The 26,965-nt window shown below is 38.9% G+C and overlaps 1 protein-coding gene across 3 annotated transcripts in view; it reads left to right on the top strand.

The window, feature by feature from the left end:
• The window catches only part of UVRAG (UV radiation resistance associated), a 295,144-nt gene that overhangs the window by 77,615 nt on the left and 190,564 nt on the right, over positions 1-26,965 (top strand). For all 3 annotated transcript variants that reach the window (XM_045816174.2, XM_045816172.2, XM_087868172.1), the window contains one exon: positions 3,108-3,193. In XM_045816174.2, the coding sequence (XP_045672130.2) occupies positions 3,108-3,193 (86 nt within the window). The remainder of the gene's footprint in view (positions 1-3,107; positions 3,194-26,965) is intronic.

The raw sequence follows: 26,965 nt of genomic DNA on the forward strand, positions 1-26,965 counted from the left end.
GGCACTCCAGCTCTCTTTTGGTTACTGCTTACATGGAATATCTTTCTGTCCTTCATTTTCAAGTCATTTGTGTTTTTGTTTCTAAAGCATGACTCTAGTAGACAGCATTAAAATGAAATCCGTTCAGCCAATCTCTGCCTTTTAATTGGAGTGTTTAATCTGTTTACACTTAATTACAGAGACAGAAGGACTTCTGGTACTTGTTTATTTGTTCTTTATATCTTTTTTGTTTGTCTATTCCTCCATTAGTACCTTCCTTTGTACTGTATGTTTTCTCATGTAATATTTTTATTTCTTTGTCATTTCTCATATATACATTACAATGTATCTTTTAGTTATTTTCTTAGTGGTTGCCCTTGGGATTACAATCAGCATCTTAATTTATAATCATGTAGTTTAAATTAATACCAACTTAATTTTAATATCATACAAAAACTTTTCTTCTATATAGCTCTGTACCCCCACCTTTATGTTATTGTCATGTTACATCTTTATAATTGTGTGCCCATCAAGATAGATTTATGATTGTATCATGTATTTTTCTAATTGATTGCTTCTTAAATGCTAAACCAATATTGTATTCTTAGAATAAATTTGGTCAATAATAATGTGTTACTGTTTTATCTTTATAATGTATTACTTGTTCAATTTGCTAATATTTTGCTAAGGATTTCTTTATCTGTGTTCATGAGGGATATTGGTCCATAAGTGTGTGTGTATGTGTGTGTGTGATGTCTTTGTCAAGCTTAGCGTCAGTAATGTTGATCTTAATGAGTTGGAAATTGTTCTCTTTTCCTCTATTTTTGTGTGTGTATATGTGTATGTGTTAAATTGATGTTATTTCTTTTTTTTTTTTTAAGATTTTATTTATTTATTTGACAGAGATAGAGACAGCCAGCGAGAGAGGGAACACAAGCAGGGGGAGCGGGAGAGGAAGAAGCAGGCTCATAGCAGAGGAGCCTGATGTGGGGCTCAATCCCACAACGCCGGGATCACGCCCTGAGCCAAAGGCAGACGCTTAACCGCTGTGCCACCCAGGCGCCCCTAAATTGATGTTATTTCTTAAATGTTTGATAGAATTCATCAGTGAAACCATCTGGACCTAGACTGTTTTGTGGGAAGCTTTTCAATTATTTATTCACTTAAAAAATAGATATAGGATTATTCAGATGTTGTTTCATTTCAATTTTGACATGTTGATTTTTTCAAGGAGTGTGTCTGATGCATCTAAGTTGTCAAATACAACTTAGCATGAAGTTGTTCATATTCTCCTAATAACCTTCTAATATCTGTGACAATGTAATTTTTAAAAAATGCTTATATTAGCATTGTAGCAAACATTTATATAGTGCTTATTACATACTTTTCACTTTATAAATAAGAACTCTTTTAATTCCCACAGCAATTGGTGAGGTAGATAATGTTGTCATCTCCATGTTCTAGATGAAAAAACAAACCAAAGTTAAACTAAGAGAGTTAAGGTGCCTTGCTCAAGATCAGAGAGTTGTTGTATTAAGGGCTTAAATTATAATCCGGGTGGTCTGAGTCCAGAGTCCTTTTTTCTTGACTGCTGTTTACTTTGCATTTCTTAAATGACAGATACCTGTTCTGTTCTTCTTACGGAATTTTGCTGTTTTCTCTGGTGCTCCCACCACCTTTATTCCACTGGTAGAAATATTTGCTTCTGGTATTACTAATTAGAACTTGGAATCCCTTTCCCTATAAAAACATTACATATGATGGCTACACATACTTGAAATACTATTTTTTTTAAAGATTTATTTATTTATTAGAGGGAGGGAGCAAACGGGGGGGAAGGGCAGAGGGAAAGGAAGGGAGAGAATCTCAGGCAGACTCCCTGCTGAGTGAAGAGCCTGATGTGGTGCTCCATCCCATGACCCCGAGATCATGACCTGAGCCGAAATCAAGAGTTGGACACTTAACTGACTGAGCTACCCAGGTGCCCCTTGAAATATTATTAATAATCGTCTTCAGTTACATAATATGTTAAAAAGACTTCTGGGGTTTCCCTGGGAAGTTCACCACTATTTATTTATTTATTTATTTATTTATTTATTTATTTAAATGATTTTTTATTATATTATGTTAGTCACCATACAGTACATCCCCGGTTTCTGATGTAAGGCTCGATGATTCATTAATTGTGTATAACACCCAGTGCACCATGCAGTACGTGCCCTCCTTACTATCCATCACTGGTCTATCCCATTCCCCCACCCCCCTCCCCTCTGAGGCCCTCAGTTTGTTTCTCATAGTCCACAGTCTCTCATGTTTCATTCCCCCTTCTGATTACCCCCCCTTTCTTTATCCCTTTCTTCCCCTACCGATCTTCCTAGTTCTTATGTTCCATAGATGAGAGAAATCATATGATAGTTGTCTTTCTTTGCTTGACTTATTTCACTTAGCATTATCTCCTCCAGTGCCGTCCATGTTGTAGCAAATGTTGAGAACTCGTTCTTTCTGATAGCTGAGTAATATTCCATTGTATATATGGACCACAACTTCTTAATCCAGTCATCTGTTGAAGGGCATCTCGGCTCCTTCCACAATTTAGCTATTGTGGATATTGCTGCTATGAACATTGGGGTGCATATGGCCCTTCTCTTTACTACGTCTGTATCTTTGGGGTAAACACCCAGTAGTGCAATGGCTGGATCATAGGGTAGCTCAATTTTTAATTTTTTAAGGGACCTCCACACTGTTTTCCAGAGTGGCTGTACCAACTTGCATTCCCACCAACAATGTAGGAGGGATCCCCTTTCTCCACATCCTCTCCAACAATTGTTGTTTCTTGCCTTGTCTATTTTTGCCATTCTAACTGGCATAAGGTGGTATTTCAGTGTCACCACAATTTATAATGTGAAACATGGTTTCTCTGGGAAAATACTAGAAGATATTTATTTTAAACTCACTTAATTAAAAGGTTAAACTTTAGTTATATGGAAATTTTACTTTTTGGAATCCCTTAATGATTTGAATTTACTGAGGTGTTTCTAAATCATAATTTTCAGAAGACAAACAAGATTAATTTTTACACATATTTATTTTGTTTTACTTTCATTAATTTGTTGGTTAATGTCTTCCAGGGTTATTCAAATGCTCAGAGGAACATTCTTCTTCAGGTGGATCAGAACTGTGTTCGCAATTCCTATGATGTCTTCTCTTTGCTGCGGTAAGAAACTTCTTAGACCTCCTGCGTTTTCTAAAGAATCTTCCTCATTTTGAGTTTGTGACATTTCTTTGTGAGGAAATGTATGGGAGCCTTAGAAGCTGTTATTCAGGCTTAACATTTTTTAGTGAGAGCTTCATAAATTTTGTAGCTACAGTGATTTAAGCTTATCTCTCACAAAGCCTTTGGAACACCATTTCCTTTCTCTGGACAGTGGGAGAGAATGATTGGAAGCCAGTGATCTTAAAACAGGGACATGAGCTGTTTCTGGTTTTTCTGTACTATAAAGAGCAGCAACCAGAGGTACAAAATTTAGACTTATCAAAATCTTAACAACTACCGCATTACTAGAAAAGCCCTCCAACAGCCCCAGACATGGCTTAGAGTTTTGACCTGCTGTTCATCTTAAAAGAATCATGTTTGGCAAGGCAAAGGTTTTTTGCATGAATCTCATGCTCAGAGGCTTAACTCACTGCCTTAACTCTATATTTTCATAATGTCTGGGCTTAATTTTGAAACATTTCTAAATTTGTTTTTAATTTTCAATGTGGTAGATCATCAAGGACACTTTCCCAGGAGGCAGGCAACCAAAATAAATGCAATTCAAAATGAGGGTAACAGTGACACTCAGCCTATGTTCACCCTACTCAGACAGATGGTTCATTGAAATTTGATTTTGGCAGTATTTTTCTAATGTTTACATAACACATCATAAATTTCAGACCATTAGACATACTCAATATATCTACTAGAGGAAGAGTCCAGAAGGATGGTTGGACTCTTGTCCAATTGGATGATTGTTTATTTTATAAACATTATGAAATGGGCCTTTTCTTTGCAAATCCTGAATCTTATTATATATGATGATAAAGTTTGGTCACATGGCCTGTGTAAATTGCTCTTAAGAGACAATGATTTAGGGGTGCCTGGGTGGCTCAGACATTAAGCGTCTGCCTTCAGCTCAGGGCGTGATCCCAGAGTCCTGGGATCGAGCCCCACATCAGGCTCCTCCACTGGGAGCCTGCTTCTTCCTCTCCCACTCCCCCTGCTTGTGTTCCCTCTCTCGCTGGCTGTCTCTCTCTCTGTCAAATAAATAAATAAAATCTTAAAAAAAAAAGAGAGAGAGAGACAATGATTTCAACTAAAGTAACCACAGACATTTGATGACTTTTGATTCTTATCTGAGAGGTGCTTTCACTTTGACTTCTTAGGGATATATAAGAGAATGGACAGGACTCAGTAATTGGATGGTGGAGATAGAAAGTAGGAGGTGTCAAAATATATAACTTGTATTTTTGAGTCTGTTCAGTTTGGGACTACATTAAGTTTTAAGTATTGCAAAGAGGAATGTATAGAAATAGTTTGAAATATGAGTAAGCCACTAATATTTCTTGACCTACAAACTACAGAAATAGTTTGAAATGTGAGTAAGCCACTAATATTTCTTTCTTGACCTGTATTCCTCATGAAATGAGGGTATGGATTTTACTATTTTAAAGATACTGTCCAAGTGTGAGATGGTGTGATCTTATTGGAGAAATCAGTAGAATCAAAAAAAAAGAAATATGAAGTCAGTGAAAAGAGGAGGATTGGGGAAAGATAGCATCATAGAAACTAAGGGAATACGAGATTCAGGCACTGTTGAACGCTCTGTGATGAGACAGGAAAATAAGAACTGAAGGAATGCTGTAGGATCTTGGGAAAGCAATGTGGTACAATAGAGAATGCTTTCGTTAACTTGACCTGACTTCAGTTGTCCTTGGTTTATCTGAATTCATTTAACTTCTCAGATTCTTCTAAGAGATAGAGGCAGTAATATTATAAATTTGTGTAATTTACAAGCATTTCCATGTTTATTATTTTACACTCTTTGAAGTTTTTTGTGTTCAGACATCAGGGATCAGCCTTTGTCTTCAGTGTAGAAGCTGAGGCCAAGAGGCATTACAGGATTTATCTGAGAGCACAGAACAAGTAAGAGAAGTACGAGCCAGATTGGAGGTTGGTGTGAAGTTTTCCTGCCAGCAAGTTTTGCAGATCCTTTTCAGAGTCTCACTCACCTTCCTAGATTGGTGATTATAAGGTGGTTATAAGGTGCATATAGCATAATGACAGAGAAGATTTTCTGAAAATCATAGAGCCCTCCATAAATTCAGAATCATTGGGGGGAATCTGGTAATTAGTGCTCAATTATTTAACATTGATTCTTGCAGTGATATATCTCTTGGGGGTCTCATTTCTAGGGTGCTTTCCAGATTCCTCAGATGGGTCAGAAGTTTGATTTGCCTTATTAACAGTGGCCTTGTCATTAGCATCGTGTGAATCATTTATAGCTGGTAGCATAGATGTACTCTTTTGAACCAGATCAAATGTCCATTTATCAACCAAATTACCTGAGCCCAGAGAGTTACTCTGGAACTAGAAACTTGACATTGTAGTCATCAACATTAATGAGTAATGATAATTCTCTGATAATTCTCTGGTAATTCTCTTAGACGTTAGTAAGGAGTAACCACCATCTGTCTATTTGCTAAATCAAAAGCTCTGGGGCTCCTGGGTGGCTCAGTCGTTAAGCATCTGCCTTTGGCTCAGGGCGTGATCCCAGGGTCCTGGGATCGAGCCCCGCATCGGGCTGCCTGCTCCGCTGGGAGCCTGCTTCTTCCTCTCCCACTCCCCCTGCTTGTGTTCCCTCTCTCTCTGGCTGTCTCTCTCTCTGTCAAATAAATAAATAAAATCTTCAAAAAAAAAAAAAAAACCCACAAAAGCTCTTCTTTTCTTACAGTTCTTGACATGATTTATACTTGCTGGGAAACTTAACTTTTGTGCTGATCAATTTTGTTCAGTTTCCCTTCTTTAACTCAGGCAACATTGTACCTGAATGGGAGTGATTTTTAAAAATATACCTTCTCTTTCCTTGATGCTTTTTTTGGTGTGTGAAATTGTTACTTCTTGATCTGTAATTTTTTTTTTTTAAAGATTTTATTTATTTGATAGAGAGAGATACAGCGAGAGAGGGCACACAAGCAGGGGGAGAGGGAGAGGAAGAAGCAGGCTTCCCACTGAGCAGGGAGCCCGATGCAGGGCTCGATCCCAAGACCCTGGGATCATGACCTGAGCCGAAGGCAGACGCTCAATGACTGAGCCACCCAGGCGCCCCTGATCTGTAATTTTATGTGAAAACATAGAGTCTGAATTCTTTAATATCACTTAACTTCACAAAATTCTGTGCCATTTGAAATCAGGACTAGAACCCTGGTCTCTTGATTCTGTTTTATTGAGAGTATATTCTAGTTAATAACTTTCACTGTGGTGTTGTGCCACTAGGGTGCATATTTCCTTTCAGTTTGTATAATGTGAGTGTTACAGAAAAATAGGAAATCTTGACTAAATTTTGCAACACCTCCACCCAGAGCATTAGAACCCCTTCAGGTGGATGTGTTGTACCATTTTGTAAGAAAACAGTGACTTGAGGTTTTATTCAGATTTTCTGCCAGTAGTTAAGAATGTTTCCAAAGTAATAGCAGCTCTTTCCAAATTTATATTCAGTGTGTGTGAATTTTACTTCTTGAACCCTTGGGAATCCCTGGATTAAGGGTTAGTTTTCATGTAAGCAGACATTTAATTAGGAGCCACTTGTTACATTTGACTCATTATTCTTAAATTAGGATGTTCACCACAAGGTGTCAATGTTGCTCTTCAACTGGCACTTGAAATTTCATTTATTTTTATGATTTTAAAGTGAGAAAAGTTGGGTTATAAATTACAAGTGAGCATTTATTTTTAGAAGTTAACTTTTTTTTTTCTCTTTTATTTCTTCTAGGTTAAGGAGTTTCTAGGCTTATTAGATAACTTTCTCCTTTTGGTTCTGATGATTTTTTTTTTTTTTAATCCTTTTGGTGATACAGAGTTATTGAAAGATTAGGAAGAGAAGGAGTTACATGGTCGGGTGTGCAATTTAGATTTCTAACCATGGGGACGGCGTGGAATCAGTGGGATGGGGCTGGAAGCAGGAGACGTCTGTCTGTAGTCCTATCTGTTCTCTGAGATTGAAAGATTACTTTTGATTTTTAAAAAGTCAGTTTTTCCCCTTTCATACTTCTTCAAAAAGGTAGCTCTACTGTAGTGAGATAAGTGAGAATAATTCTGATTTTTTTCTAGTACAGTTTTTTTTTTTGTCCCTTTCCCCTTCTTGACATGTCCTACTTTGTCAATTGAAGAAGTGGAAGTATGGTGGAGAATCATGGGCCCTCTACGTAGGTTCCAGTCCTAAGACTGTCACATGCCCATAACTGGATGTAAGACTTTGGGCAGATTACTTTGGTATGCCTCAAACTACTTTTGTAAAATGGCAATAATATTGATCTCATAGGGATATTATGAGAATTAAATAAGGTAAAATACTTGAAAGCTCCTAGGACAGCTACTGGCATATAGTAGACATTCAATACATAATAGTTTTCATTTTTCCCTTTCCTTCCCCCATCTTAGAATTAGCTTTCTCCTCTATGCCCGTGTTCCTTTTTTATGTTAGCATTGCCTTTTTCAATTTTCAGCTAATTTTTCTTTCTTTTCTTGCCATTCTAATGTCTACTACCTCTGCTTTTAGCATTACTTTTATTAATCATGAACAATCACGATAAAATTGTTTAATGGGTGTATGTCTTTTCTCCCTAATGACATTGAAAACTTCTTGAAGGAAGGGATTATTTCATATGACTATATTTTTTCCTCTCTATCTTCCTGACAATTGATGGTGTTGTTGGAGTTTCCATGGATGCTATTGTGATCCTGGAGCCCCAGGTCCTGTGGGCTAGATCCTACAACTCTTCTGCTTTTTTCTTTCTTCCTATATACTCTCTTCCATTACCACAGCTTCGCCCAGCACAGCCACATGTTAGTAACTCTCAAATCTATATCTCTAGTTCCTTCCTTTCTTTTGGATTTCTGATCTGTATTTTCCAGTGATCATTAGACATTTATACTTTTGTGTACTGTAGGAATCTCAGCCCTAACATGTCCAGGTTACATTCATTGGTGTTATTCTCCTCTTCCTTTTCATTTTCCTGTATGTTTCATGTCCTGTATATCATCATCTCAGGCACCCAAGTAAACATACCCTTCTCTGTTCTCATCTCTGTTTTCTGGGACTGTTTCTTGACCTCCTAACTAGTCTCCCTAGTACCAGTTTTTCCTTCATGCAATTCATAGCTGTTATTTATTGAGCAATTACTTTGTGCTAGGAACTTTTCTTACTGCTTTACATTAGTTCTTTAAATTTTCACAATAACTTTCTGTGGTGAGAACTGTTTCTATTCCTATTTACAGATGAGGAAATTGAGGCACAGAGTAGTTAAGTAGCTTAGCCGAGGTCACACAAGTAGTTCCTCTTAGCCTGTATTCAAGTCCGGAAAGTCTAGCTCCTAAGCCTATATTCTTAGCCAGTATATCTTACTGCTTTCTAATCTTTTATATCGCTTTGGTATATTTTATCTGCTGCACTGCTGCCAGAGTAACCTTTAAAAAAAATATTTCAGTTTTGTCACTCATTGGGCCTAGAAATCTTTGATCTATTACATACAGGATAAAGTAAATACTTCTTTTTTTTTTTTAAAAGATTTTATTTATTTATTTGACAGAGATAGAGACAGCCAGCGAGAGAGGGAACACAAGTAGGGGGAGTGGGAGAGGAAGAAGCAGGCTCATAGCGGAGGAGCCTGATGTGGGGCTCGATCCCATAACGCCGGATCATGCCCTGAGCCGAAGGCAGACACTTAACCGCTCTGCCACCCAGGCGCCCCAAAGTAAATACTTCTTAATGTGGTATTCAGAGGACATTGTTCTGAACACTCTATAGGGACTAGTGTCCTTATTTTAAGTCCTCCTACCACTGCCTGTGCAACTAATAGCTAGTATTTATTGAGTACTTACTGTGTTGTAATTAGTTCTTCATTGTCTGATTCTGTCTCCTCTTAGCACCCCCAAACTGAGGGCTCCTTTAGGCAAGAGTCTTTGTTTATTGGCCTCTGTATTACTCCTATTACAGTGCATATCATATATATTAAACAGATAATACATGGCCTTTTGATTTGATCAAATTGAACTATTCTTCAGGTTACAGAGGACTAGCGTTTTGTTGTTCTAGTTATTGGTTTGCGTCTGGCAAAATGAGGGTCATAAAAAATTTCTAGGCCGCTATCTAAAAAGTGTTGAAAGTATGATCAGATCTGTGAAACTTCAGCTGCCTCTTTTCTTTCTGCCACTGCCCTCCACGTAACATCTGGTGAGATTTCAGGATTTTGTGACTTTTAATCTTACTCCTTAAATGGATTTTTCTGGAAGACCTTTATCTGGCTGTCAGGAGGTAAATTGTTCTCACCTCCCCTGCTTTGATAGAAAATACTTTCTCCTTTAAAATTTCAATTTTAAAAGGGAAATGCTTACGTCAAATACATTCTTCAGGTAATGTTTAGAAAACAGATGGGATGAGAGATATAAGGGCGTAACCTCTGTCTATATAAATTTTGAATGTGATAACCAACTTTGGCTTGCAGAGAGGCTTTTTCCCTCACCCTGCCTAATGAGCTCTCTGTGACAATTACGAGTATAGAGAATGTGGCTAAGAACCCAGCTGTAAGCAAAAGATGTCACAGAAATTATGTTCTAAAACTCATATATTTTGCCATTCATAGTAGAGACTAGGCTCTTTCTTAGGGTCTGTTGCTCATTAAAAAAAAAAAAAAAGATATTTATTTCGTTTACGGAGAGAGAGCCTGCCTGTGTGAGCGGGAAGGGGTAGCAGGGGAATGGAGTTGCGGGGAGGGGGAGAGAGAATCTCGAGCAGGCTCTGTGCTGAGCACGGAGCCCGGAGCCCAACCTGGGGCTGGATCTCACCACCTTGAGATCTTGACCTCAGCCGAAACCAAGAGTTGGATGCTTAACCGACTAAGCCACCCTGGTGCCCCTCTGTACTCATGTTTAATAAATTAGAAGGGGAATTAAGAGGATTACTGTTAAAGTAGACACACTGACAACAAAGAGAAGTGAAAGCTTGTTGATAGTTTGCTCTGTTTATGATTTACTCTTTGATTCTGGAACATAATTGGTAAATCATTTTAGCTACTCTTTTACCTTTTAAGTCACTGTGTTTGGATTCGTAAATAGAGCTGTTACTACTTCACGTAAAACGAGGGTGGGGAGAAATAGTCCAACTGTAAAGAGAGACAGACTAAGTGAAAAAGCGTAGCTAGATTCCATCTTCTGTGTAGGTGTCAGTCCTTCACCCAAGCACATCTCCATGTTGCAGTTCATAACTGAAGTTAATGAGAAGTACCGAGTGAACCGTAGTTTTAGCTAATGCTATCTCTGTGTAACAGATGAGGAAACTGGGGCACAGAAAGGTGACATGACTTGCCCAGCACCACAGGCAAATAAGTGTCAAAGCAGGTTTGAATAAAGGTCTGCCAGGCTCAGAGCATGTGCTTTTCTCCATTATGCCACATTGATGCCAAACCATCAGTAGAATAAAAGGTGATTATTAGAGCCTGGATCAGAAAACAGGGACATGTGTAAGTTTTAGAAAGGCTTTCAATCAAAACTTAAAATGAAAAAGTTTTGGTATTTAATGTAATTTTGGTTAAACAAAGACAGTGTTTATGTGTAAGAGCACATTTTATCCTTATTTATCATTCTCTCCCCACATACACACAAATATGTATACGTACACGTAAATACACTAATACATACGTATATTTAGAAAAATAGAATTTTAACAAAATATGGAAGTAATTTTAGGTGCAGTTTTTTCCCCCATCTTTTTACATTTTGGTTTGTGTCTTCCCCTTCTCCCCCACTACCTCCAAAAACCACAAGCTGTAGCCTGAATATGTGTCATCCCTCTCTCCCTCATCCGTATGTTAAAACTTAATCCCCAGCGTGTTGGTATTTGGAGGTGGGGCTTTGGGGGTCTGCCCTCAGGATGGGGATTAATGCCCTTATAAAAGAGACCCCAGGGAAATCCCTGCCCCTTCCACCTGCTGAGGTTATAGTGAAAAGACTGTCTGTTAACCAGGAAGCAGGCTCTCACCAGACACCAACCAAGCTGGTACCTTGGTATTGGACTTCCCAGCCTCTAGAACTGTGAGAAATAAATTTCTGTTTATAACCCACACAGTCCATAGTATTTTATTATAGCATCCTGAACTAAGATACCTCCCAAATACAAAGCACGTGTCCACGTGACCCATAGTCATCAGTTTACCCATGTTAATAATTTGATGTATATCTGTCTGTATTTTTTTCCCACGGTCGTTGTGTATATGTCATAGATATCCGTATAGACACATAAACATATATATGTATGTGTGTTAAGTTTTCATTGCTGTTTTACAAAATTGGAGTGGATATTATATACATGACTCTACATTTTATTTTTCTTGTTCAATATTCCATGTATAGATCATTTATTTATTTTGGACAGAGAGAGGGAGAGGGAGAGAGACAGAGCACAAGTGGGAGGGACAGAGAGAGAGGGAGAGAGAATCTCAAGCAGACTCCTCGCTGAGCACAGAGCCCAACACAGGGCTCAACCTTATGACCCCGAGATCATGACCTGAGCCAAAACTGAGAGTTGGACGCTTAACTGACTGCACCACCCAGGCTCCCCATACAGATCTCTTCAGTTCATTCTTTTAATGGTTTCATAATAGTCCATGATAGGGGTGTACCATATTTTTAACTATTACCCTGTTGATAGGTGTTTAATATTTACTCTGGCTCTAATTTTTTGTTTTGCCACTATGTACAATATTGCATATACTTATATATAAATTTATATTTATGATGTATTTACTTGCATGGATTAAATTTCCAGGAGTGGAATTTCTTTCTTTTTTTTTAAATAAAATTTAAATAAATAAATAAATAAATAAATAAATAAATAAATAAATAAATAACTTTGAGAGAGAGCAGGGGAAGGAGCAGAGGGAGGGGGAGGTAGAGAATCCCAAGCAGATTCCAGCACGGAGGCGGGACTCAATCCTATGACCCCAAGATCATGACCTGAGCCGAAACCAAGAGTCAGACACTTATGCCAAGAGTGGCATTTCTGAGTCAAAGGGTATATATGGTTTTTAATATTAAGAGACCTCAGATTGTTTTCCCAAAGAGTACAAATAATATGTGGCATTATTCCTTATCCTGAACCCCTGCTGGCAATGGGAAATGATTTTTTGGTGATTTTTATTAAATTGCATTAGCCTCAGTATAAGTGCTTAGTCTGAGCTGCAAGTGACAGTGAGCATTTTTTCTTGAGTTTGTTAGCCATTTAACGTATTCTTCTGTGATTTTGCCTGGTCATATACTTAACCTGTTTTTTTTTATTGAGTTGCTTGCATTTTTTTCATAAAATTTGAAGACTTCTTGGTATTTTTTCCAAATCTATGAAATTACATCTTGACTTGGTATGCATTACATGTAAGTTTATATTTGTTATATTATGTAATTCTACTTTTTCTCATATATCTTCTGAGTACTCTGTCTTGGTTTAAGAAGTCTCTCCTATACTTTGGTTCTGCATATATTTTATCTTTTTTTTTTTTTGAGATTTGTATCTTCCTTTTTAAATGAAGTCTTTAATGCAACTTGGAATTGTTCTCAAATATGTTATATAGATATTCCATATATTGTGAGGTAGATTAATTTTCTTCACAGGTGAATATACAGTTGTGACAGTACCTTTCTTTTCCCACTGAATTTAAATACTACCTTTGTCATATATTAAAAGCTCATATATATCCTGGATCCATTTCTGGATTCTCCATTTGGTTGTGATCTTTTTGTCTATTCCTTTGCTGATTTCAGATTGATTTAATTAGGGTGGTTTCTTAATATGCTCTACTATCAAGTAAGGTAAATCCACCCCTTGCTGCTTTTCTTTTTTGTAACTATTTTTGGCTTTTCTCAGAACTTTATTCTTCCATATGAACTTTAAGGTTATTTTGTCGTATTCTTTAAAAAGAAAAAAAAGCTTATTGTAATTCGACTGGGGATTTTTGTATTCATTGGCTTCTTTTATTTTGGGAGCTGTCGTTTTTATGATATTAGTATTCACATCCACCCATGGTTGGATGTCTTATACGTTGTTCAAATTTTATTTTATTCCTTCAATAAGATTCTTCAATAATACAGTTTTCTGCATATGCTCGTGTGCCTTTCCATTAAGTTTGTTTTTAAGTATGTTATAGTTTTTACGCTATTGTATAAAATATATTTCCCATTTTTGTGGCTTCATAGGGAAAAGCTATAATTTTAAGAAAATCTTGTATTCAGAGTCTAATTCAAATCATTTTCTTGTTACTATTAGTTTTTAAGGAAAGCTCTCTTTGATTTTCTTGGCTTACACTCATTATTATCAATAAGAGGATAGGTTTATTTGTTCTTCTCCAGTGTTGATGCATAGTGATTTTTACTCTTATTGTATAAACCTTCTAGAACTTGCAAAACAGTGTTGAAAAGTAATGGGAATAGTGAGGTGCTAGTCCAGTTGTTGTTTTAATTGAAAATGTCCAATATTTTGCTGTTCAGATTTTCTGTTAATTTTGAAAAATATCTTAAATAATTCTTCCTGTTTAATGTTTTTATTAGGAATGGATGCTGAATTTTTGGCGATGCCTTTCCACGCTTATTAACATTATATGTTTTTCTTTAATTTATAGTTGTAATAAAGTATGTAGATTTCCTGATGTTGCATTACTAATTAGTTATAGGTTATTCTTTTGCTCATTACTGTAATTGAGGTTGGTGCTTAGTATTTCTAATATGTAGTTGTTTCTTGTGGGGCAGTGGGTCAGGGTAGGTAACCATTTTTCCTTTGATCTGAAAATTGAATTGGCAAGCTTTTCATCTTTTTCTATGACCCTAATCTATAAAATGGTAATAATAGCATCAACCTTATTGGGCTGTTTGGAGGATTAAATGAATTAATATGAAGTACTTAGTACAATGCCTGGTACAGGTAGCACTCTATGTGTTGAGTAGTAGCATCAGCAGCAGCCAGAAACACATTAAATGTTTTTATTAGAATTTAGCTGTTATATCATCTAGTTCACGTGCCTTTTATAATGATAAATCTTACTCTGATACCTATTAAGCTATTTGCTCTGTCCATTTTTTCCTACTTCATGGTTTATTCTTGGCAATTAATTTTTGCCAAGAAACCATCTGTTTTCTCTAGATTTTAAATTTATTGCTGAAATGGTGCATATATTTTTATTTTATAATTCGCTTGATCATTTTAATAATTTACAGCACATTTTCTAATTAAGCCCAGAAACCACTCTAGTACTTCAGTTAGAAATATTCTTGGACAGGATGCTTTCTGATGTTGAAGAATTCTTCTACCGTATGAGCTAAAACAAGCTATTTGAGATTATTTTGCCTTTAAAATGTTGGAATAAGAATGGAGAACTTAAATTATACAAGCGTAGTGAATTTGGATCTAGTTTACAATATTGTCCCCAGTGTATACCACAAACCTGACTTAGAGTACATTCTCAGTAAATACTTGTTAAATGAATGAATGGTTAAATTAATAAATAACTGGATGAAATACAATCTGGTTGGATAATAACTGAAGAATAGGTAGATTTTTGGAGGAATTTTTTAAGTTATAGATTGAAAAAAACAGTTTTTTTAAATGTTTTCAAGTGGCCTCCATCCTCAGCGTGGCGCCCAGTGCGGGGCTTGAGCTCACAACCTTGAGATCAAGACCGGAGCTGAGATCAAGAGTCAGATGCTTAACAGACTGAGTCACCCAGGTGCCCCTAAAATGATAGATTTTTAATCACCTTTCCACAGATAATACTAACCTTGGATATATTCTCCCCCAATTGTAGTGTATTTTTAATACAAAATATCTGAGTACTTAATTTTAGACAAAGCATTTGCTAATGAAAGTCATGGAAAGGTATCATAGGGTAAATTAACTCCTATTTATTAAATGCGTTAACCAGTAGATCTGACTGTCTTTAACTGGGACCTTTTGTAGGCATCTCATGCTGCTAAGTCTGTTTTCTCTAGTGTACTGAATGTGCAACAAGGAGTAGGAACGTAGGGGGTAAATTAAATAAGCCCTCTCCAAAATGGTGTTCAGAATTCCTGGCTTGGAGCAATAGTTAATTTTTAGATGTTGTCGGAATGATTAAAGAAGTGTATAAAATCAGTGTAAAGAGGCAAAGAATATCCTTTGAGGGCAAGTAAGTTTATGAAGTAGTCTACTGCCTAAGAGATGTTCTCTGTCCCTGCCCCCGTCTTTCAGTTCTGGCTTGAATTCACAGGCTACTTTATTAAGACTGCTTTGTTTAAGATGTCACTGCAAATGACGGCTTTACCGTCACACCCCACATGGCTGCCTTGTAACTTCTGCATTCACACTGGTGCCAGGCAAGTTCCAAGGCAGCTTTCCAAGGTTTAGTGATTTCACCCTGATGTCTCTGCCAATAAAAATAACCAGTTACCATTAAACACATACCCCACCCATAACTGGATTTTTACATGCTGTTTTATTAAGAGAACTTATCAGAGATTTTAGGAGAATTAATACATTATGCTTATCAGGATATCACCTGGCCCTTGAAGTAACCTTTATCGTAAGAGTGGAACATTTTACCTTGGAAGAGAATCTGAAACTCCACATGTTTATCTGTTGAGGAGTGCGGACATTGTAATAATAATAGCCTCATTCCAATAGTTCATTCCGTATGACTGGAAGTACTCTATGAAACATAAGAAGCCAGAGTCTTACTTTGGAGACTTATATTCTACAAGGACAGATTAACGGATACAGCAAGCAAGGGGGGGGGTCTTACATTCACTGAGAAATTAATAATCTCTGAATATTTTGTTGGTATTGCAGGAGTAAGTCAGAATCTCATCCCTTTGTATACCTACACAGGTGGTAGGCAAGGAAAATAATATCTGAGTATCTAAAACATGAAAGGCATTTAAATGCTAAAAACTTAGTATATATATTTTATAATATTCACAATCGCCTTGCTACTATTATAATTCTATTTTACTGGGAAACAAACTGCAACTTGGAAAAATTGAGTAGTATGTTTTCAGAGTCCAGATATGTCCAATGGCAAAGGCCTTTCTAACACATTTCTCCATCTCATGGAAGAATTCCCTGTGACATTTCTTTCTCTCCTTGAAACTGCCTAACAGTACCCATACCCCTTCCGGTAAAATTGCTTTGGTGGTAAACCTGAGTATAAAATGGGCCAGGCATTTCTTAAAGAGTCTTGCGGCACTTGCACAATGGAGGCTTTCATAAGAGGCTTCCCTAGAGCCATCTAAAGTATGCTTAGCATACTCCTTATCTCTGTATCTTTCCAGGCTGCAAGTGTTAACCAAAGTCTATATAGGTTTGCCTTTGAAGAGTGTCTCTATAATTCTTTGACCACATAGTTCCCTTTACTTCTTTTCTCTCGATATGGTAAGCATAAAGTGATTAGACAATGGTTTTTCCTTAGTTGGCATCCCTCTCTCTTTTCAAGCTGCCATCCCTTAAGTTCTGACTCTACAAGAAGCACACTGACGTCATGGAGGTAAAATGAGTTTTCCACAGTAGCACTTATTTTTCCATCTCACAGATTCTTTGATTCAAGTGACAGAGTCAGATAAGAACCTTGGAGTAGAACTGGCTTTAAACAGTTTATGGGGAGGGATGCCTGGGTGGCTTAGTTGATTAAGCGGCTGCCTTTGGCTCAGGACATGACCCTAAGGTCCTGGAGTCGAGTCCCACATCGAGCTCCTTGCTCAGCTGGGAGCTTTTCCCTCTGCCTGCCACTCCCCCTCCTTGTGCTCACTCTCTCTCTCTCTGTGATTTAGAAAAAAAAAATTAAGCAGTTTAGAGGGAGAGTTAAACACCTGGAGTATTAAATTTATAAAAAGAACTCAATGTAAGCCAAGAAATGGAGTCAACAGCTTTCAGAAAGGAACTAAGATGATCTTATGTTGCATTAATTAAAATACAGTATCCATATCAAGTCTTCATGGACTTTATGTTCATTAAATCATATTTGGAATGTTCTGTTTAGTTTGAGTCCCTGTTTACTTTGACTAGGAAGATCCAGAGTCTTCCTTCTCATCCCATGTCAGTCTCCACATCCTTGGGGGTGTCTCAGTCGCCATCTTGGTCTCTCATCCCCAACCCTCACGGATCGACAACCCTCCCCGACATCCCTCCCCGCCCTGCCATGGTGCACGCTGACTCCATCAACACCCCCAAGGGTGATGCCAACGGTGATGAGGGGTTTTAAAACAATCATATGAAAACTAGTTTGGAACAGAAGATACTTATTTGTTTATTGTATTGTTATTTATTTATTTTTTGAGAGTGTGCATGTGCGTGAGCCAGGCCGGGGGTGAGGGGCAGAGGGAGAGGAGGAGAGAGAATCCCAAGCAGGCTCCATGCCCAGCACAGAGCTCAACACTGGGCTTGATCTCACGACTCTGAGATCATGACCTGAGCCGAAATGAAGAGTTCAGTGCCTAACCAACCGAGCCACCCAGGCACCCTAGGAATAGAAGAGAAGAGAGGACTTTGGGAATATAGTTGCTACCTTAGAAATAATTTGGCAAACAGTTATTTGGGTAATGATAGTAATATGTTGGGTAATAATAGTGAAATAGACACATTTGTTGAACATGTACTGTCAGGTAAAGCCTTTACATGCTTTATCTCATTGAATCCTCAAAGCAAATTTAGGTGATTGATGTTATGCTTTGTTATCCCTATTTTGGTAATGAGGAAACAGATCTAGGAAGGGACCTTGACTTGGATAAGGTTGGATTGTGAAAGAGCCAGACAGACAGATTTCCTTTCCTTTCTCCCATGCTCCCACCCACATTCGTATAAAGTATGTAGGTATACTTTTCTTGTGGGTAAAATAATGATAATGCTAAGGGGGATCTAGAGTAACGAGGGTGGTAGGATGATTTATTTTATTTTATTATTTTAAGATTTATTTATTTGAGAGAGAGAGAACACGCGCACGCCTGTGTGCACAAGTGTGGGGAGGGGCAGAGGGAGAAAATCATCAGGCAGACTCCCTGCTGAGTGCAGAGCCTGACATGGGCTCGATCCCACCACCCACGAAATCACGACCTGAGCTGAAACCAAGAGTTGGGTGCTCGACTGACTGAGCCACCCAGGCACCCCAGGATGAGTTATTTTAGATAGTGATCAGAGAAGACCTCACTGAGAAGAAAATATTTGAACAAAGCCTTGAGAAAGAGGAGGCAGCAACCTGTGTGGGTATCTGTAGGAAGAACATTCTAGAGAGCACAGTTAGCAGGTATAAAAGCCTTGGGGTGGGAGAGAGCTTGGTTTGTTGCAAGAACAGCTAAGTGGTTAGTCTAGTTTGAGCATAGTGAGCAAAGCTGGCAGAAGCCAGATTGTGTAGTTTTAGATTTTTCCCAAGTGGGATGGGAAGATATTGGATGGTTTTGAGCCAGGGAGTTATGTGATCTGATTTTTATTTAAAGAAAGTGATTCTGGCATGGAGAAGAGACTGGAGGAAGGAAAAGTGGCAGGAGAGAGATTTGTTGAGAGACCATTGTTGTTTCTAAGTAAGAGGTGAGAGTAACTAAGGCTGTTCTGGTAGCAGTTGAGGTAAATTAAGAAAAGTGGTAGAATTCTGGACATATTTTGAAGTCAGAGCTAACCAGACTTGCTAATGGATTAGGTGTGGGTGTGTGAGGGAAGATGGAGTTAAGAATAACTTCTGGATAATTAATCTGAGCAACTGGGTGAATTGTAGTGGTATTTATAAAAATAAATGCTGTGATATTCCTGGGAGGGGAAGAAGGGGGTAATGGGGAATCAAGAATATATTGGAGACATGTGAGTTTCGAGATAGGTATTGGTTATGAAGGGGGAGGTGCTGAGAGGCAGGCAGTTGGATATGCAGTTTTTATTTTGGGGTCAGTTGGTGCCAGAGATGTGAATTTGGGAATTCTGTCAGTCAAGGTTCAGGGTAGAAAACATTAACCACTCTAGATATTTTCATCAGAGATTTATTTTCTTTTTTACATTATTTATTTAGTTTTTTACAGAGAGAGAGCGCACACACGTGAGAGAGAACACGCGAGAGCGCACTAGCAGGTGTGGGAGGGGCAGAGGAAGGGGGAGGGAGGGAATCTCAAGCAGGCTCCAGGCCCAGCACGGAGCCTGACGGGCGGCTGGATCTCACGACCCTGAGATCGTGACCTGAGCCAAAATCAAGATTGGATGCCTAACTGACTGAGGCACCCAGATGCCCCATCAGAGAGAGATTTAATACAGAGAACTGGGTGTTTACAGAATTGTTAGCGGGCTGGAGGAATAGAATTTGGGAAGCTGCCGCTAGGCTTCAGGGTCAATCCACCAAACCTATGGTCCTGCCATCACAAACTGCTGCTGGTGACATAGCCATCCCACACCCCCCAGACACCTGTATGAGGATGCTGGCTACCTCAAACACTCATACTGGAGAGAGCCTGTCACTGTTGCTGGAAGGACGGCTTCTACCTTCTGGGTTTTGCTCAAGGTTCTTCAACATTTAGGAAGAAGAGGATAGAGCAGAGAATGGGCAGCTAATGAGATGGGGGGAAATCTAGGACAATGTGGTGTCCCAGAGTTAAAGTAAATCAAGTCTGTTCAGGGTTGTGCTCAGCTGAAACAAGTGCTTGTTGATTGGCTTGGTAAGATGAGGGCTGAGAATTAAATGCTGACTTTAGCAAAGTGGAGCTCACTGGTGACATATATATTTTGATGGTGTTATGGGAATAGGTGAAGGAGAGAATGGACGTGAGGAAATGGAGACAAGAAGTACAGACTGTTCTTGTGAAGTTTTTCTGTACAGAGGAGCAGGGAAATGGTACCAAAGCTGGAGGGAAATAAGGGGTCCAGGGAAGTTGTTTTTGTTTTGAGATAGGAGGTAGTGTATTCATGGGCTGAAAGAAAATTTGTGGATGCATAAGAAGGAGAGGGGATGATAGGCTCAAAAAGCTTTGATAAGTGAAGGACGATGGAGTTCAGTGTACCAGTGGATGCTTGGCCTTAGGAGGAAGGGCCGTGCCTCTGAGAAGGCAGAGTTTTTGGTTACAGATATAGAAACACTTGGTAAATTTGGTGATGGGAGAATGAATAAGTTGTCCTCTGATCTGTTTTTCAGTAGGATCATCAGCCAGGTGTCGGGAAGGTGGAAGGAATGTATAACGTTTGAAAAGAAAAGAGAAGGGTTTAAAATAGGCATTTTGGAAAAGGAGAGAGTGAATTAGTTAGGCCTCATAGTTGTCAAACTTCAGCCTGCCTCGGAATCGGCCGGAGGGATTGGTAAACACTAATTGCTGTGCCCCACCCCCAGAGGTCCTGATTCACTAGGCCTGAGATGAATTTGCATTTGTAGCTCTTTCAGGTGAACCTGATGCTTCTGGACCAGAGACCACACTTTGGTTACAAATTTAAGGGAGACCATTCAGCATACTTGAGTGTAATTTCTTTAGCTTTATTCAGCCACTTGTGTACAAAGGTGGAGAAGGCAATGACTTAAAGTTAACCAGGAAATAGGGTTTTGCCAGGTGAGTTCAAGGGGAAGAAGAATGAACCGTAGGAGTGATTGATAATGATGTGTAAGCTGGATAAAGGGGCGAAGTGAGGACATGCAGGAAGTGACAGTCAGTGAAAAAGTGCTAGGATCAATGGATTAGAAGTCCTGATGGTGAGAATGAATTGTTGGAGAGAAGTGATCTGGAAGTATGGACGGTGATCGTGCTGCTTGGGCTGCTTGAAATTGAGGTTTTTAAAGCTGTGGCAGTTATGAGAGGTTGGGCTGCTTGAAATTGAGGTTTTTTTTTTAAAGCTGCTGCAGTTATTAATTGTGATTTAAAGTAAGAGAAGAAGGGGCTGAACTGGGTGGAGGTCAAGAACCTAAGAGGTTGAGTATTGGATGCATCTTCTGTACGAACGTGGAATTTATCAAGAAGAATGGCAGGAGTAGTAGTGGAGAAGGAGGTGGTGAGTCGGATGCTACAATCTTCAATTACTGAGCTGGAATAGGAGGGTTATACAGATAGCAGCAGTAAGAAGGGAAAGTGGCATAATCAGTGTGTGTGTTAAAGGGATGGAGGGTTTTTAGAGCACAGAGAGGGCAGTGATCTGGAAGGCAGCTGCGAGTTGCACGGAAGACATGTACTTCGTCTCCAAGCTGAGTGTGTGCAGGATATAGGAGAAAACACTGGGGCCCCACTGGAGCCATGCGTAATCTTATTTATTTCTCACAACAGCCCCCTGTAACAGTAGGTATTATTATCCCCATTTTTACAGATGAGGAAACTGAAGCTTTAAATAATTGGCCTGATAGTCATAGCTTATGAATACTGGAGGTGGCATCATGTGAGTCCTGTGGGAGCCAAAGGAAGGCAGATACTGACGGAGTATAAGAAGGTATTTTTAGCAGTAGAGGTGGGCACCTGTGGAAATGTTCCTTTGGAGGAAAACACGAGCTCCCTATCACAGAAGTGGATGTCTACCTTCTGTCTTCACCACTGCAAACTAATTTAATTGCAGAATGATATAAGGAGAAAATCAACATATATGTAGATAGATATAAAATATAGTCAAGGAGGAAGGGAATAGCTTTTTTAGCCATTGGAAGAAGGGGCAGGAGGGTGATAGTTGAATTTAGTTATCACTAAGGTAAGAGTCTGATTATGTGGTGGTTGTACAGCATTGTGAGAATGCACTAAGTGCCACTAAATTGTACACTTTAAATGGTTAGTTGTGTCTTATGTGAATTTCATCTCAATTAAAAAATGTCTGTAATTGAACTGGTTATTTCCATTTCAATCTGCTGGCAGTTCACCATTCTACAGAATTTCACATGTGAGGCACATGTGAAAAAGTAGAAAGTAGTTACTGCTTTCATGAAACTTAGAGTTTGGATAAGTGTGGGTATATGAATGTGTATAAAGAGATAATGAATCATGAAAATTGGTAAATCTCTGGTGTCAAAAAAATGGCGTAAGTCGTTGTTGAGCTTCCGAAGAGGAGGAGACCACTTGGACTCCTCTACTTAATCTTACTGTGGCATACTTGGCACGAAACATCTTTCCAGATGTCCTACTTTTTCTCAGTCTTAGAATTTGAGGTAGCCCATTTTGCTCAGTTTTCAAGATCTTCAAGCTAGAACTATGACGTCAGTTCAAAAGTGTGTGGAGGAGGGTTAAGTTGATATTTTAAAAGAGCATCTTGTCAACTAAATCCCCTGGGAAAGAAGTCAGTGGCAAAAACAGGTTTGTTGATCTTGCAAGGTTGTGTTTTTGTTAGGCGTGATTACAATCTGGCAGAATTTTTTTGAAAATATATTCTTTGTTTAAATAAAAAGGACTATTTTTTCAGGTTTTGTTGACTAATTTCTACTACTGTTTTAGGTATTGGCTTTTTACAATGGTGTTAAAACATCCTGAATCTGACGTTATGAGGAATCAGCTGTTCTTTGTGTGGTTTTTATTTTTTTTAAATGTGTTATGTTATTACTACAGAGTGTTTTTCAGAAACATGGTAAGCTAGTCAAGAGAGTTCCCATTTACCCTGTACCCAGTTTCCTCTGCTCAATATCTTTCATTGGTAAGGTCGAGTGGGAAAAACTCAGTCCTCCTCCTGTTTCTCCTTCACGCTCATACCACTGGCTCACTCGCAACACTTCTGACGCCAGATGTGTGTGGGGTTTTCACACACCAAACAATTCTGCAACACTTTCTGGGCGTCCTACAATTTGGCTCCGTTCTGATGCTATCTGTTTGGAGATGGCGTCAGATCCCACAGGTTAAGGGCTCAGTCCTCCAAGACTGCTTCCACCCCACTTCAGATGCCAGTCTCAAGTCCAGGGTGTCACCTGTGCTCCTGACCCACCAGCTAAAAATCAGAGGTTTCTACAGCCCCCTCTTCAGGTTTGATCGGTTTGCTAGAGTGGTTCATGGAACTCAGGAAAACAGTGTACTTACTATTTACCGGTTTATTATAAAAGGATATGATAAAAGATACAGATGAACTTTCAGATGGAATGGATGTGTAAGGCAAAGTTGGTGGGAAGGGCTGTGAAGCTTCCAGGCCCTCTCCTGGTGTGCCACTTTCCCAGCACCTTTATGTGTTCAGCAACCCAGAAGCTCTCTGGGCCTCATGTTACTGGGATTTTTATGGAGGCTTTGTCACATGGGTGTGATCGGTTATTAACTTCATTCCCAGCCTCTTTCCCCTCTCTGTTGAATGGGGGACAGGGTTGAAAATTTCAAGTTTCTAATCATGGCTTGGTCTTTCTGATGATTAGCCCCCATTCAGGAGCCCACCAAGAGTAGTCTCATTTGAACAAAGACACTGCTACATCCAGGAAATTACAAGGAATTTAGGAACTGTGTGTTAGGACTGGCGTGCTCCTAGCTTTTTTATGATTTAGGAGATTACAAGGGTCAGGGTGCCTGGGTGGCTCCGTTAGTTAAGCGTCTGCCTTCAGCTGAGGTCATGATCCTGGGGTCCTGGGATCGAGCCCCACATTGGGCTCCCTGCTAAGTGGGGAGCCTGCTTCTCCCTCTCCTGCCTCCACTGCATGTGCTCTCTCTCTTTGTCAAATAAATAAATAAATAAATAAATAAAATCTTTAAAAAAAATTACAAGGGTCTTTGGAGCTCTGTGCCAGGAACTGGGGGCAAAGATAAATATATGTATTTTCTATTATCTCACAGTGGTACATTTGTTATGATTAGTGAACCAATATTAATATATTAACATTAACTAGAGTTTATACTTGATTCAGATGTCGTCTTCTAGGATCGCATTCTGGATACCATATTACCCCGAGTCGTCCTGTTGCCTTAGGCTCCTCTTCACTGTTAGAGTTTCTCAGACTTTTCTTTTGTTGATGACCTTGATAGTTCTAAGGATTGCTGGTCAGGTGCTTTGTAGAAAGTCCTTCTGTTGAAATGTCTGATGTTTTTATTGTTAGTAGATTGGGTTTATGGGTTTTCTAGCAGTCTTGTTGATCAAACAGTTATGATTATATAGTTGTGAGAATGTGTGTAGAAACTAACAGGCATTAGAATATAAACCATGGAGCATGCTGTGTGATAAACTTAGAGAATTTGGGGATGAATTAGGTACAGGGTCTAGTAATCTGATAATCTAAGAAAAGAATGCTAGTCAATAATTTGAAATAAAATGTCACTAGCAACAAATCTTTATTGAGAACCTGCTATTAGGAGGGTCTTATGCTGCTCTGGCAGTCATTCCTCTTTATCAGTTCCAGTGGGAGCTCTGCACGGAAGAAACAATAGCAAAATGAAAATCAGTGTGCTGCTTTACGAGCAGGTACCCAAAGGAAAAGTACAAGCAGGGTGGCTCTCTGGAAGAAGGCTGGGTGAAAGCAGGTAGGTTAAGCCTAAGGGAGCCTCCTTCTAACCCTAAATCTAAATCTTGGCCTCAGCATTCTCGGTGGTGTCTTCATTTCGGGAAGTATGTTAGGGGAGGAGAGAAAGGAAGCTTCACCTTGCCGTCTTGTTGTGAGCCACACACTTACTCTGTGTGTGTGTGTTTTAAGCAGGTTCCATGCCCAACATGGGGCTCGAACTCATGACCCTGAGATCAAGAGTCTTATGCTGTACCAACTGAGCCAGCCAGGCGCCCCTGCACCTTTCTGTCTTCAATTATAAAACTTTACATGGTGTTTTGTAATTGCCTGTTTAATTACTCTGTTTCTTCCAGTGGATTGTAACCTTTTGTGGGGACAGGGAATTTGGTTTATCTTGCCCACTGTTATAGCCCCTGGTGTTTAGTCTATTCCCTAGCACATGGTAGGTGTTAAATTAATGAGGAATAAATGGGAGTTTGCCAGGCAGGATAAGGAATAGATTACACTGGGTAACAGCATGCAAAAAGGTAGGGGATGCTTGCCTGACATGTTAAATACATTCTTCCAGATGTAGACCACATTCTTCTGCTCTAGGAAGCCTTCTTGGACCTCACTTCATTTCCTGTACCCTTACTGCACTGAAGAAGGATTCTGTGGCCAGACTCTTACTTTAATTAACTTTGCATTATTATCTTTTTTTCTCGTTATAATCTTTTTGTATAGATGCCTTCTTATCTCTTCAATGCTAGCTCCTTTTTTTCTTTTTTTGAATGCCCATTCCCTGCAAATATGTTGCTAGGTGTTGTACATATTTTATTATCCTATTTAATCCTTTCAACAACCTGGCACAATAGGCAAAGGAGGAAATTGAGACTTAGCAAGGTTTAATAACTTGTCCAAGGTTGTACAACACTTTCTTGGCACCCTCCAGAAACTTGAGGCCTCTTCTGCTCTGCGCTGTTTGTAACGGAATACATTGCTTCAGTACAATTTACATGCTTAATGAAAGTCTTTTTAAAGTTTTTAGACCTCATCACAATTCCATCATGGTTGTGTGTGTGTGTGTGTGTGTGTGAGAGAGAGAGAGAGAGAGAGAGATCAAAGGGTCAAAGTGCTAATCGTAGCAATTCTTCAAACTTTGGAGCTAAACAGCAAAACTGTTGAAATAGCTGACTTCAGATGTGTTTTCAAGGCTAAAAATGAATGTCTAACTTAGTGATTACTTCTGTGATGAACTATTATTATCCAACCTTTTTATAGAGCACGCAGAAAGTTTTGTCATTGCTCAAAGAAAAAATATACTTATTCAAAATGTGCTAGGCATTCCAGTTTTGATGCTTCAAACATTAAGCTGTCCCCTGTAGCCTTGGAAACCATGACTTCTAAGTGCTTGTTTTTAAACTATGGTTTTCTTTTTAATATAAGTAGATTCTGATGGTAGAAAAAAGTTGTCATGTGGAATTACTCTGTGGAGCCACTTGAATAGACTTGAAACGTTGTTTATACATAAATAAATTCGCCACTCTGAAAAATATTCTGGACCGGCACAGTGTGTGCTGGCATCTGTGAGGCAGCCCGTGTTTGATACTGAGTTTAGACTACTCACAGGAGGTGGCGAAAAGGGGCCTCTGATAGAAAGCAAATGGAAAAGGCAAGGTGTTGGGTCTTTTTTCCTTTGTTTGTTTTGCATTTAAATTTCTGTAAACCTTTCCTGGGAATTCATCAAAAGTTGCTTTTCAAAATGAATTTTTTGGTGAGATCAGTTAGCATGACACAACTATAAATGTTGGTGTTCATTTTATGATTTTGGGGTTTTTGTTTTCCTTTTTTTACTGCTGTTTCCAAATGAAGAATTGGTATTATCCGTTCGCTTCACTGTGATCATCATTATATGTTGTTCATTCATCCAGCAGCTGTTTATTATTCTTACACTGGTTACTGTACTAGTTACATGCTGGCAATACAAAAGTAAGATACGATCCCAGCCTTCAAGATTTTACTCTTTGGGTTGGTCAGACGACTGGGCACAGAAACACAGTACCTTGTAATAAATGCTCTGATAGTGTGCCATGCTTGCTTCTCTGGGAACACACCAGGGTGGTCATGGGAAACTTCCTGGAGGAAATGATTCTCTCTTTCCTTTTCTTTCTCTACCACCCTTTCCTCCACGCCTTTGAAAAAACTGAAATGTAACCTGCATACTATTTTTTTTTAAACAAACCCAACAAACCCTAACATCAAAGTTCCTGTTCTACCTTACCCAACACTGCCCCAGTCTCAATCCTTAGCACTTTGTTTTCCTCTGTGATGGTTACTATGAAAACTTGAAATAATA

This window comes from Ursus americanus, chromosome 16, assembly GCF_024610735.1.
Source record: "Ursus americanus isolate L20-20 chromosome 16, mUrsAme1.1.p, whole genome shotgun sequence".
NCBI lineage: Eukaryota > Metazoa > Chordata > Mammalia > Carnivora > Ursidae > Ursus > Ursus americanus.